General features: G+C 49.4%; 1 protein-coding gene and 1 long non-coding RNA gene across 12 annotated transcripts in view; one reads left to right on the top strand and one right to left on the bottom strand.

The window, feature by feature from the left end:
* The window catches only part of ATP2B2 (ATPase plasma membrane Ca2+ transporting 2), a 365,301-nt gene that overhangs the window by 108,849 nt on the left and 243,275 nt on the right, over positions 1-13,177 (bottom strand). For all 11 annotated transcript variants that reach the window (XM_082682462.1, XM_082682460.1, XM_082682467.1 and 8 more), the window contains one exon: positions 4,925-5,442. In XM_082682462.1, coding sequence (XP_082538588.1) covers positions 4,925-5,123 — 199 coding nt within the window. In that variant the 5' untranslated portion in view covers positions 5,124-5,442. The remainder of the gene's footprint in view (positions 1-4,924; positions 5,443-13,177) is intronic.
* LOC309840647 lies at positions 625-4,761 on the top strand. The gene is made up of 4 exons (XR_014298733.1): positions 625-774; positions 3,077-3,283; positions 3,615-3,761; positions 4,677-4,761. It is a non-coding gene; the product is annotated as an uncharacterized lncRNA (long non-coding RNA).

Genomic DNA, 13,177 nt, shown 5'->3' with positions numbered 1-13,177 from the left:
ACGACAGACAGACGACCCCCTGGGGCCCAGAGACACTTAAAACACACGCTGCCTTCACACCCTCCCCCGTGCCCAGCTGGTGGCGGCTCTGTGGATGACGACACAGGCCCTGCTGGTCTGAGGGGCGTTCTGGTTTAACATTGTGTTTATGCAACACAAGGCACGGTCCCCGTGATCCACTCTCCTCTCCTCCCTCAGCCCCACTCTCTCCTCCACCTGGGCCGGCCATAGGATTCATACAAAATTAACCTGAGGTTCCGTTTCACAACACTCCAGTATCCAGTTCCTACCACCTCCCTCCCCCGCCCATTGGCCCCCTTCTTTGTTCCCCTGTCTCCCCCACCAGGCGAAGCCCAATTCAGGAAGCACCCAGAGGGACCTGAGCTGCCCCCTTTGACAGCCTGAGGTATTGGGGCCTGGAGGTGAAGGACAAGGGGTGTGCACGCCAAGCAGCTCAGGGTAGGGCCTCTCAGAGCTTGGGGAATTGAAGCCAGTTGTTCCATGGGTGATGCAGGCTCTCCCGTGTCCTGTACCCCTGCTGCAGCCTTCCAGCCCATACAAAGAGGGGCCCTAGGGGTATCCCCCACCTCTCTGTCTTCCTCCCTTATTTCTGTGAATATTTGTTTGAGCCCCCAGGCATTGGACCAGATGCAGGAGACACAGTGAAGAGTGACAAACAGCTCCTGCCTCTGGGGCCTCGCGGGCCACTCCAATACCTATCACCCAGCTTTCCAGATTCACCACAAAGCAGCCTACTCTGGGAAGCCTTCTCTGGTAGCATATTAACTCTTTGTTTGGTACCATCTCATTTATTCATTAGACTTATTTATTTCTTTTAGAGAATGAGAAAGAAAGGGAGAGAGAGGGAAAGAGAGAGCACTAGCGCAGGGGAGGGACTGCAGTGGCACTGCTTGCTCACGTCAAGCAGACCATCCCCCCATGCCGAATGCAGAACCCAATGACGTGGGGCTAGATCTCAGGACCCAAAGATCAAACCTGAGCTGAAACCAAGAGTCAGATGCCCAGCCGACCATGCCACTGAGGGGTCCTGGCACCATCTTATTTAACTGCTGATTTCTTTCATGGGGATAGAGCTGATGCATGTTGTTTTTTATAAGAAATATTTGGCTATAATAATAACAGTGATAATGAACATCATTTTGGCAGTGTCTAGGGTATGCCATATACCACACTAAGCCCTTCATGTGGATTATCTAACTTAATATTCACAACATCTTGTAAGGTGGCTAGTGTTATTACTCCCATTTCACAGATAAGGCAACTAAGGCTCGAAGAAGTTAACTGAATTCTCTGCGTGTGTCCCTTGAAGAGTAAATGTCTCTTGAAGAGTAAGCCTGTCAGGATTTAAACCTAGGTCTTGGGCTCTCCGGTCCTATCCTGGGAGGGTGTGCAAGGAAAGGAAGCAGTGGAGGGCAAGGAGGGAAGGGCATTGCCAGAGTGGAATGGAACCAACAGTGGAGGAGGGAAGGAACGGAGCTCAGGTCAGAGACAGAGGCCAACCCTGGCCTCACAGGGAGCCAGGTTTACCCCTGATTTGTCACCAGAGTCAGGCCTTCAGGGGGAAATTCCGACACTGCCAGGCCATGGGAGCTGAGCCCCTGGTCTGTGCCAGCAGCAGGTGGTGCCCTGGATGGGAGGGGGTTTCTCACGGTGTCAGCCCCCACTCTATCACTTGCAGAGATCTTTTTGCCTAAAATTAGCTGGATGTGAAGGATAAGGCTAATTTCTGCGTGGCCTGGAGCAGTTTCCTGTAGTGTGACTCAGAGGCCGGCTCCTTGCTCACGTCAGCAGACGAAGGGCACAGGGTGTTGGGAACGGGCAACCTGAGGCCCTGTCTGCAGCTGGCACAGCCCCAGACCACGTGGCTTTGCAGCTGGGGGCTGGGGCTGGAGGACCCAGCATTTCTTGAAGTCAGAAGAGGGCCAAATAGGGCATGAATGCTGACTAAAGAAAAGTTCCTTGGTGGCCCCAATGTACTGAGGCCCTCATCAGACAGAAGGCCCCTTGAGAGGATAGTTCTCAGGTGCACATGCTTGGCTCAGGGATGAGGACATATCTGGGAATTGTTCAAAGTCTGCTCTGATGTGGACAGTGGTGGTGACCTTGAGCCCTCATATTTCTTATCTGTGAAATGGGGTAGCAACACCTGCTTCTAGGAACATGTGTAATAAGAACACAGCACAGCCTGGTAAAAAGTGTTGTACCATTCACAGGCATTGGCCAGCATTCCAGAAGGGTCAAATTCCACCCTTTCCAGAGAATATGCTGGTTTCTTCCAGGGTTATGATAACCATAATGAAAATAACAGCGACAAGAGCTGACACTTACTGAGACTTAGAGACTGGACACTTGGCCTAGTCTCATTCAGTGTTTACAGCCTATTTTACTGATGGGGAAATGGAGGTATTTAGTCTCTGGACCTGAATCCTAACACATAGCACTATCCACGGGCTAGGCATTGTTCTAAGCTACTTCACTGTGTCCTCACCACCCTATGAGACAGTCACTATTATTGTCCCAATTTATAAATGAGGAAACCAAGGCATGGATTGGTTGATACCTTGCCCAGAATCCCACAACTGGTAAATGGTAGGGCTGGGATTTGAAACCAGGTCATCCAAGCCTGAGGTCTGTAGCATTATGTTCTTCTGCCTTTCCCCAAACCTCTTACAGCTCTACCTGCACCCTGGGAGATCCTTCTGGGTACCAACACAGCAGGGGTTCTGGTTAATCCTGCTATGGACTTTCTCCTCTCTCTCAGAGATCTTTCCCATCAGAGATCTTATTTGGTCCTCATGAAAGGAAATTAGGAAATTAGGAAACCAAGGCCCAGAGAGGTAAAACCAAAGACCCCAAAGCACACACGGCTCACAGGAAGCGAAGTGATATTCAGAAATCTCATTATTCCTTCCATTGTAAAGAAGAGGAAGCTGGGTTTCCTTTATTTTCCACACAATGCCTACCTTTTTGCAGTGCCCTGGCGTTCTGTGGAATTCCATCTAAAAAATGCTGCTCTGTGCCATGCTACATGATTTTCCTTCTCTTTCCTCCATAGCCAAGTTCAAGTATCTCCTTCTCCAGGAAGCCTTCCCAGACCTTCCCTGTCCACCCACCTCACCTCTCCTCTGAGCTTTGAGGTCCATGCTACACCTGGGCTGGATTATATGCTGTTTTGGCTACTCAGCAGCTCCCTGTGGGCCAGTGACTCAGTGGCCACATCTCAGGGCTTTACTGGGCAGCTATCCACCCTCTTCTGTGCCAGGTACTAGACTGGGCACTAGATGTATGGGAGGAGCAGGATAGGATTCCTGCCCTTTGGTGTGTTCGTGCTTTTCCACAGTGGAGGGAAACAGTGAACCAAATGGTGATGGCCGTGCACAGAGCTGGAGCTTGGCCATTGGCTGCTCAGTTTCCCAGGGTCTAAGAGCCTGGCAGAGGGGCAGGGGAGGCGGGTTTCTTCATACCATGGTCCATATGCCAAGGTCCATGGCATGGCTTTGAGGGGCTCTGTAAATGTGCTGAAGTGTGAGCCACATCTATAGTTTATATTTTTTTGTGTTATTGTTGTTTTGTTTTGTTTTCCTGGGGAAAAGGACCACAGCTTCCAGCAGGCTCTCTGCAGAGCCTGAGACCCAGATACTTAAGACTTCCTGACTCAAGAGAATCTCCTTGTCCCATTGAAAAGATACTGGGGTGACCCTGCCTCCTAGCATACTAGGGGCACCAACCTGATGGCAGAGGTGAGCATGGACCATTCTGCAGACTTGTGTTCACAAGAGGCCCAGAAGCCCCCAGGTAGAGCTTGTTCCCCTCCCAGGGCACATGTGGCTGTTCCGAAGCTCCAAGTTAGAATCATGCAGTCAAGAAAGGATGTTTCCTCTATTCTCACTCTACTTCTTGCCCCAAACAAAACCAAACACCACCAAGAAAGGAAGATGTTTCTAAACTGCCTAGCTGAGTGGCCAGAGTCCCCAGGCAGCTTCTGTAGGAAATGCTTTGAGGTTGATGCCCAGCAGTGCCCAGATCATGGGGACTAGAGTCAGGAGACAGGACAGGAGGGCCTTTTAGCCTCGGATTTCTCATCTGTCACATGGGAGTAAGAATTCAGATACTGTCTGCCTCCTACCTTGTGATACAGATAACTTGAGGGGAGGGATTGTCATCCATTGCTTAGAATAATAATGGCTGCCACTTACTGAGTACCTGTTGTATGCTCAGGTTTTTAGTAGGTACTATGAGGTAGCCATTGGTTCCATCTTCCACAGGAAGAAACTGAGGCTCTGCACATCTCTTTGCACAAAGCTGTAGGACTGGGGGGTGCTGGCGAAAAGCCTCACACCCACACCATTGGGGTTTATGCAGGGAATTCTCCCTAATGGCAAGTGGAAAGTAACTGGGGGGATGTAGACCCAAACTCTACCCTCTGGTGCTCAAGCTGGGTTGGTTTCTCTTCCTTCTGTCCAACAGCTGATGACCTGGGTCTGGTCTCCTTCAGCCAAGCCCCCAGAAGCTGAAACCCTCTTTCTCCTGAGATGCTAGGTCTGCTCATTTTGGCAGGTACAAAAGAGCTCCTCTCCCATCCCTAGGGCAAGGCACACATAGGCATCTTTCAACTTTCCCTAATGGCCCATCTGCTTGCCTGCCCTGTCTTCCAGCAGCTCCATGGCCCATGGCTGCCCCAGAGACCTAGGGAGCCACACCATCAGAATTTGGATTTGGGACAATTGGACACAACCCAGGCCAGTGACATGGGTTGTGGAGTTGGATTTGAATGCGTGGTGGCAATGTTGTGGTCCCATGTCTAAGCCCAATGAGGGGGTTCCTGGGGCCTGGGGAAGGGAGGTCAGGGGCTGGGTGGTGGGATCCCAAATCCAAGCACTGTGTTCAAATCTTCTACACTTACCTTCGACAGGTGAGGTTTTGAGGCGCCGGCAGATGGCTTCAGTGTCCCCGTAAGTCTCTTTGATCTTGACCACAGCCTCGGTGCCCCGTAGCTCCATGAGGGAGCGGAGCTCCTCCATTGTGCACCCAAACTCGCCCCCATGGCTCGACTCATTTCTTTGGTTTTTGGAGTAAAAATCACTGTTGGTCATGTCACCCATGTTTGCTCCAGTCCCTGCTTGGGGTGGGCCCAAGGGTCAGCACTGGACAAAAGGTTGCTGGGCGGTGGATCCGCGTGGCTGTCCTTAGCACAACCTCACTGGATGACTGTGGCTCCTGGTGGCCGACTCTGGGTCCCAGGGGGTGGGGGTGGCCGAGGTGGGCTGGTGACAGCGGTGGTGAGCTCCAAAGGGTGTCCCTGGGCACGGGGCAATGTCCAGGGGCCGGAGGGGCTCAGGGCTGTAGACCCAGGAGTCTCCATTCAGTGGGGTCCATGCTGTTCCCTGGAGCTGGCATCTACATGGTCAGGGGTGGTGGCTCCTGTGGGGACAAGCACAGAGTTGTGACAAGGGTCAGGCATGGAAGCTTCATGGGACAGGTGCTCAGGAAGACCCAGGTTGTGTGTGCTTATACAAACACACACACATACACACATACACACACACACACACACACACACAGTCAGCCCCAACTAACACCCCCTACATACATACATTGGTGTTTCCTACATGGGTGTTTCCTACAATACCCCATAACACACCAGCTCACATTGTAAATCTAAACATACTGGAGCCCACCTGGACACTCTACAATATGCCACCCCCGAGGGACAGACTGATGTACCCTCAAAACATACTCTATTTGTCCACTGTGCTATTTAACACAATGACTTCATGACACGCACCCTGGTACACACACCCTCTGACATACACAACTTGGAGTGTTCTGCAACACCTGACCTGCCTACTTTCAGGGCCCACCTCACTGCCATACATACACACTAATACGTGAATCCCACTTCACACATGTGGACACCCCCCTTCCCGCCATAAACACTACCCACGTAAGTGCACTTCTAGGAATACATCTTCACATTCCCACCCCCTCTCCTCAAAAATACCTGTGCTCACAGTCTTGTTTACACGCACACTGTGCTCTCACAGTCTGGAGCACAGCCCCACCTCCTAAGTAACGCCCCCCCAGGCTCCCCAGCATATATGCTTCCTCCATTCATGCCACCTACATCTGCCGATAGACTGTGGTTCCCACTCTAGTTTCAGAGGCAAGAGAATGGGAAAAATCCGCCCACCCTCACCCACAGTCCCCAACAACATTAATCAAGGCCCTTGGCCTGGCTAGAGGAATCAGCTCATGCATATTCACCAGGACATCACTGAGCAGCCCCCCACTCCCCACACTTGGCCCCAGCATGAGCTGGGGTCCACGGAGCCCTCACCTGTGGGCCCCCACAGTTCAGCACCACAGATAGCGGCTAGGACATCCCTCGGGGAGCCCAGGAGGAGGAAGAGGAGGAGGAGAGAGCACCGGCTTTTCCCTGCCGGCCAGCCCGGCCACCCTTGTAGAAGTGTGGCATCTGTGGGGCTGCCAGGAGAGAATCCAATCCGCCCCGACACCCAACACCGATGGCCAAGGTCCCCGGCAAGCGTTGGGTGACAAAGGGCCTCTGCTAAGCTTGGCTGGGCCTGGCATGGGGACTGGCCCCACCCAGTAGGCACAGACAGCTGGCTATCTTAGGTCTGGGACAGTAAGGGGGAAGGTGTGGGGGAAGGAAGATAGGACTGAGCCCCCAACCTAGCCCCAACTCCTTCCCTTGTCCCCTTCCCCATCTCCTTGCTTCACCAACTTTTCCTTTTGCAAAAAAGTGCTGGAGGCATTTTAGAGTCAATTTCATTTTTCTAGTAAGGAACCAGAAGCTCAGAGAGGGAAAGGAACTTGTTCAGAGCCACACAGAGCTAGCTAGAGTGGAGGAGTCCAGAGGTGAGCTGATCTCTGGACTCCCAGCCTGGTGCTTTTCCCCCTTCCTCCAGGGGGCGCTCCCTCCTTACACTCCGAAGAGCAGAGGTTGGGTGAGGGGTGCCTGATGGCAGTAAACAAGACAGGCTCCTGAGTCAGAGAAAATGGGTTCAAAAGGACTGGGTTCAATCCAAGTCCTCCCAAATCCTGGCTCTGGGACCCTGGGCAAGCTCCTCCCTTCATTTTCCCAAAGCTTTGTTTCCTCATCTGTAAAATAATAATCACTGTCCCCTGTCCATTTGCTACCTCTCAATTTATTGGGAAATAATTATAAACCATGTTCAAATTCACTGTGTTTCCACCTGGGTTATGGGGCTTTCCAGCCATGGGTCAGGGGGTGCTGGAGCCACAGGGGAAACCTGTCATGACTTCCACGATGGCACCTTTACTCAAGGATGCAGGAGGCTTTATTCTTACACTGGGAGCAATGACTATCTTATAGAGTGGTCCTGATGCTGCAAGCAGAAACACAAGACACAGAGACAGAGTGTGTTTGGGGGCCCCACCCCCAGTCCTGTAGCAGCATGCATGGTCCTTGGCCATCTTAGCATGTACCACCCCCAGAGTTTTGACCCAAACAGTACATCCCTAGGAGAAGCAAGGGGACCAAGGAGGGGGACCAAGGATGCCTATGTAGAGGTGTCACAGAGGTTAATTGCAGGGGCTCTAGAAACTAGTCTCTGGATTCAAATTCTAGCCCCTCCACCTCCCAGTAGAACAGGAAGCATGCAATTTTAGTTTCATCTTATAAAAAAAGGGAGGGAGAATAATAATATCTACTTCATAGGTATTATGAGACTTAAATGAGTTATTTGATGTAAAATATTTAGAACCAAATCAAGCACATTAGAAACACTCAATAATTATTGTGATTATTACCAATCCATATAAGCACTTTATGAGGTAGGTAGTCTGGTTATTCCCGTAGAGCAACACGAGGAAGCCGAGGACAAGAGAGGTGAGATAAATCCCAAGTTCACATAGCTAGTGAGTGCCAGACCTGGGATTTGAACTCAGGCAGTCTGCATCTAGAGCCACACCCATAACCAGGACACTTTGCTGCCTCCACTTGTGAATCGCTCTCATGGGGTTCTTAGGATGGGTAAATGAAGTGCCATATGTGAACAAAAGTGCTTTGCAAACCACAAGGGATTTTCTAAACCCAAGGTGCTGTTTGATCTGTCCCCATGCTACCTGTGGTGTGTCTCACAGTCACTGATAATTACATCTCTGGCAGCATGAGCTGTGAGAATTGTTAGGAGTAATTATATTTATGATAACAATAGTAGGCATGAGTTAATGGGCTACTGGTGATTTTAACTATTATGTTAAGACCAACAATGATCTCCATCCATCCATCCATCCATCCATCCATCCATCCAATCATCCATTCAATAATTGTGTTTCAGACGCCTACTCTGTGCCCAGCACTTGATGATCCAGATATAGTTCCTACCCTCCAAAAGCTGATGGTGTGGAGGAGGGACAATTAAATGAGTGACTTCTATAACATGAAGAGTTTGTCATAATGGGGAGTGATAGCTATTACAGCTGTCCAGAGCAGGAAGATCTGATCTTGCCCAGGGTATCAGGAAAGATCTTTCTTCTCAGCGCGAGTAGGGAATATTTCTTTCCCATGTAGGTTAAGCAGGACTTAAGCCAAAAGATGAACAGAAAAGAAACTCAAATATGCAACTGTCTGTTACGAAAAGGTTGAGATGGGCATAGGAAAAGGTGCAGGAAGGGACATGTGTGTAAGAAGGGAAGCAATTCTGGGACAACAAAATTAGTTAAAAATCAGAAGTCTGCCTCTGTAGCGATTGATCTTTAACTTCCTTTTTTGAAAAGAAACGAAAACAAAATCAAACTTCCTTCTTTGAGATTTCCCATCACAGCTACCTCTTCTGATGCAGCCCTTGCCCCACCCCCTCATCCCCTGCTTTGCCTTTCATGCAGACCACCCCTGTTCTAGTCATCTTGAGTGGTCCTAATGAGCAGAGTTCACATTGGTACTTGATTTGACTTGGTCAGATTTGCTTGATTTGAGAGTTTGAATCCACTGGCACAGAAGAACCTATGGGACGCCACACAAATGATTTCCAGGTAAGGAGAACAGAAGACCTGCTAGCTTGTACAGAGTTCATCAGCTGACTGAAAACTCCATAGTTTTCAGTATCTGTCATACAGTGCTCTCCACTACCTGTGACTTTCCCACCCTAACAATGGTCTGTCCTGTTCAGCACAGTGTGCTTTCCTTGGAAGCCTTCCGTGACCACCCAGGACTGTGTAAATGCTCCCAACTCTGGATGCCTCTTGTATCATCCTGCACTTCACACTCTATTGCTTGGACCTACTTCTCTGTCTCCCTTCCTTGGGAGCCATAGGGCTGTGTGTGGGCAGTAGCCATGTCTATTTTGTACCTAGTATGGGGCCCGGCCCTCAGAAAGCACGTGATAATTGCTTGGTGAATGAATGCCTCAGTCCTTGGGTCATCTGTCCCTGGAAGTTATGACTTTAGATAGATCATTGAATCTTAGTTTCCCCATCTATCAAATGGAGTAGTTGATTCCTAACCCATTGATGTTATAGGTCTGCTGGGGTCTGGAAAGATAGCAGAATCAGTAGTTATACGTTTTTTCTTTGAGATACCCACCCCCCCCCTCCACTCCTAGTTTCTCTTTGTGTACATGGGTGTGAGGCTAAAGATGGAGCAGACAGCTGTCTCCTTTGCCAAAGCCCACCGGACTCTGATTTTCTTGCTGCCACACTGAAATACCACACAAGCCACTGCTCTATGGCTAAGAGATTAAATGAGCTGTGTGACCTTGGAGAAGTCATCTAGCCTTTCTGGGCCTTGTCTGCAAATGGAATTGACCTACCTGTCTTATAGGTTGCTGTGAGGCCTCATGGATACCTCTGTGTGAGGTCTCTGGGTGAGGCTCTGGGCCTGGAAGGGACATTCTGCATCACTGACTTCTATGCCTCTGCCTGACCCCCCTCCTACCCCAATATTAGCAAGTGTACCTCTCATCTCATGATCATGATGAGCTTCATTTGCAGCCAATACAATGGGCACACAGGTGGTACATTGGTAGGAACTGAATGTGTCCCCTCAAATTCATAGGTAGAAGCCCTCATTCCCAGTGTGACTGTATTAAGAAGTGGGGCCTTTGGGAGGGGTTTAGGTCATAAGGGTGGAGCCCTCCTATATGGGATTAGTGTTCTTCTGAGGAGACAGGAGAGAAATCATCTTTCTTAAGCCTCTTGAGGACACAGTGAGAAGACAGCCATCTGCAAGCCAGGAAGAGGGCTCTCATTAGGAACTGAATCTGCCAGTATCTCAGTCTTGGATTTCCCGGCCTCCAGACACGTGAGGAACAATTTTCTGTCCTTTAAGCCACTCAGTTCAATGGTATTCTGTTATAACAGCCTGAGCTAACTGAGACATCAGCCTATGTGGAGCATATAACCAGGGTCCAGAGAGGTTAAACAACATATCAGGGGTCACACAGCCAACTGGGGTTGAAGCCCACTGAAAAGTCCCTCTTTGTTTTCTAAGCCCCAGCTGCATCACCTTGACCAAGGCCCTTTTCTTCCTGGGCCTCAGTTTCCCCATGTGGAAAGTGAAGGAATTGGATGTGTTCTCTGGGGTCCCTTTAGGCTGTGATGTGGCAAGGCCCTTCAGAATCCAGGAGAAGGTTCTGATAATATTAGATTTATGCATTTCATTTCATCTTATTAGCATTTAAATGACTGTATTGTTACATTTCAATGACTCGAGAATAGGTTAGGGACGCCTTAATAAAAAGTCTTTGCCAGGAGGGATGCTGGCAGAGGAAGGAGCAATGTTTTTTTGGAGTTAATTTAACAAAGAAGGAATTTGTCTTTTGAAGGAAGCATTAAAAAAACCCCACCAAAACTCCAAACCAACAGCTTTTTCAATTCTAACTGAAGGATGGGAGCTGGGACAATTACAAATGAAATATGCGCTAAAAATAACTTTCGGATGCAGAACCCTTCTGTTTTAAGATGTGCTGAATTTAAATGCCACCTTAATATGTATTTTTAAAGTTCTCTTTCCTCTGAATTGTCAGTAGTACCAATGACAGATGTGAGGGACACAGGTCCCATCTGGAGATATTGGGTGATGCCTGGTGCTGCTATTTGATAGTTTTGTGGCTTAGGCAAGGCTCTTAACACCTCCCTGTGCCTCAATTTCCTCCTCCTGAACAGAGCCAACTGGACAGCCTACTTCATAGGGTTTTGGGAGGACTAACCAAGATAGAGCTTAGCCCAATTCCTGGCACAGAGGAAGAACTTGGTAAATGGTGACTGTTCTTACACTGCTAACTTAACTTAATTCCTGCCTCTGTCCTCTGCTCACCCCCACACTGCTGTCCTTAGCTCAGAACTCAGGCCAACTGTACCATAGTCACAATGCCACTGGTACCTGTCTGAAGGCTGGGGAAGGTCCTAGCTTGTGTGGCACAACATACAAGGAAATCTCCCTCTGTTCTGGTCCCAACTAACTAGTTTCCTTGGGGCAGGACATTTCCTTTTGTCTCCTGGATGTAAATTCTGGCCTTTCTTTTTCAGTAGGGCCTTCCTGTTCTGGTAATGGGAACCTTCCTCCTTGGTGCTGATCCAGGGAAATGGGTAAACTCGGCCAGGCAGCTGGGGGCAGAGCGACAGCTGCTTCTCCTTCAGCCTCACCTGCAAAATCATGGTCCCTCCCCGAGAAGGAATGTTCTTTAGGTGTGTGCATGTGTGAGAAAGAGAGAGCCTGGTGGATCTGGACTGACTATGGGAGTGTGGGTATGCATGTCAGTGTGGGTATGCAGGGTCTGTTTGAGTGTGTTATGGTGGACATTCAGCACAGCCAGTATGTAGTCTGGGGCACACCTGAGTCAAAAGAAATGTGAAAATGCCAGCGCTGGGTTGGGCCCACAAGAGACTTTATGTTCATGGGTGTGTTAGAGGGTCCCTGTGAAGTGTCAGCACGTATGTGCTTGGTGTAAGTAACCCTGAAAGACATGGCTTGCTCTACAGGTCTACTGGAGTCAGCATGAGTGTGTGGTTGTGAGTGTGAGTGAGGCAGAGATGTTTGCATCCATGTCTGTTAGTTTGCAAGCCCCACAGTATATGTGTGTGTGTGCACGCACTCATGGGTGTGCATCGAAGTTGACAATGACAATTTCGGTTTGGAATTCTCACAGTTGGGGAGAGAGAATGAAGAAAGAGGAAGGGAATTGAAAATGAATACCTCAGAAGCGAATTTAGTGCTATTTTTAGAAAACTCCTATCCTGTTCACCAGAAAAGGAAAATCTAAAAAAAAAAAAATCCCACAGAAACAACCACGCATCAGCCTTGAAGGCACAGATGGCAGAATCAGGGCCAGGGGGTGGGCTGTGAGAGATCTAGGGTTTCTGGCATAGCTTCTCACCCCCGTCTGGCCTGAGTGAGGGTCAGTTCAGCTCTTAGCTGCCCACCAGGGTCAATTCCCTGCACTATCCCCCACTCTCCAGAGGAGCTGTCAATGGTAGATGGTAGGAAAAACCCCATTTCTAGTCCTATAGGCTCCTCATGTACTCTCTCATCTACCCTCCCACCCATCCACCCTTCCATCTGTCCATCCATCAAGCCATTCATTCTTCAGCTGTCCATCCATCTGTCTACCTGTCTACTTCTCCAACCTTCCATCTTTCCATTCTTCTACCCACTGAATAAACCTGAAGAGGTGCATCTCAGGGCCTGTCCTGGACACTAGGATTCTGAGGAGAGCAAGAGAGGTGCTCTGACACTTCCTGACATTTGAGATCTGCTTGCTCTGCCACAAAAAGCCCCAGTAACCTCGTGATCAGAATCTGCAGCCTGAGTCAAATGATCCTTACAACTTTGCTTCAGATTTTGGGATGATGTAACCCAAATGACTCTTGCCAGATCTTTTGGATCCCAATCTTGGCTTGACTATTACTATTAACAGTGATTGTGGGGCACCTGGGTGGCTTGGTCATTTAAGCATCTGCCTTCAGTTCCGGTCATGATCTTGGGGTCCTGGGTTTGAGCCCCATCGAGCTCTCATCTCAGCAGGAAGTCTGTTTCTCCCTCTATCTCTGTGCCCACAGTCTCTCAAATAAATAAAATCTTAAAAAAAAAATAGTGATTACTAGCAAATCACTAGGGCTTTGCGGTTTCCCTGGGCTCTGCGGTGTCACTGTTCCTACCTCACAGGTAAGAAAA

This window comes from Mustela nivalis (assembly GCF_964662115.1).
Source record: "Mustela nivalis genome assembly, chromosome: 1".
Taxonomy (NCBI): domain Eukaryota; kingdom Metazoa; phylum Chordata; class Mammalia; order Carnivora; family Mustelidae; genus Mustela; species Mustela nivalis.
The sequence above is the reverse complement of the archived record's forward strand: the minus strand, read 5'-3'. Positions and strand labels throughout refer to the sequence as shown.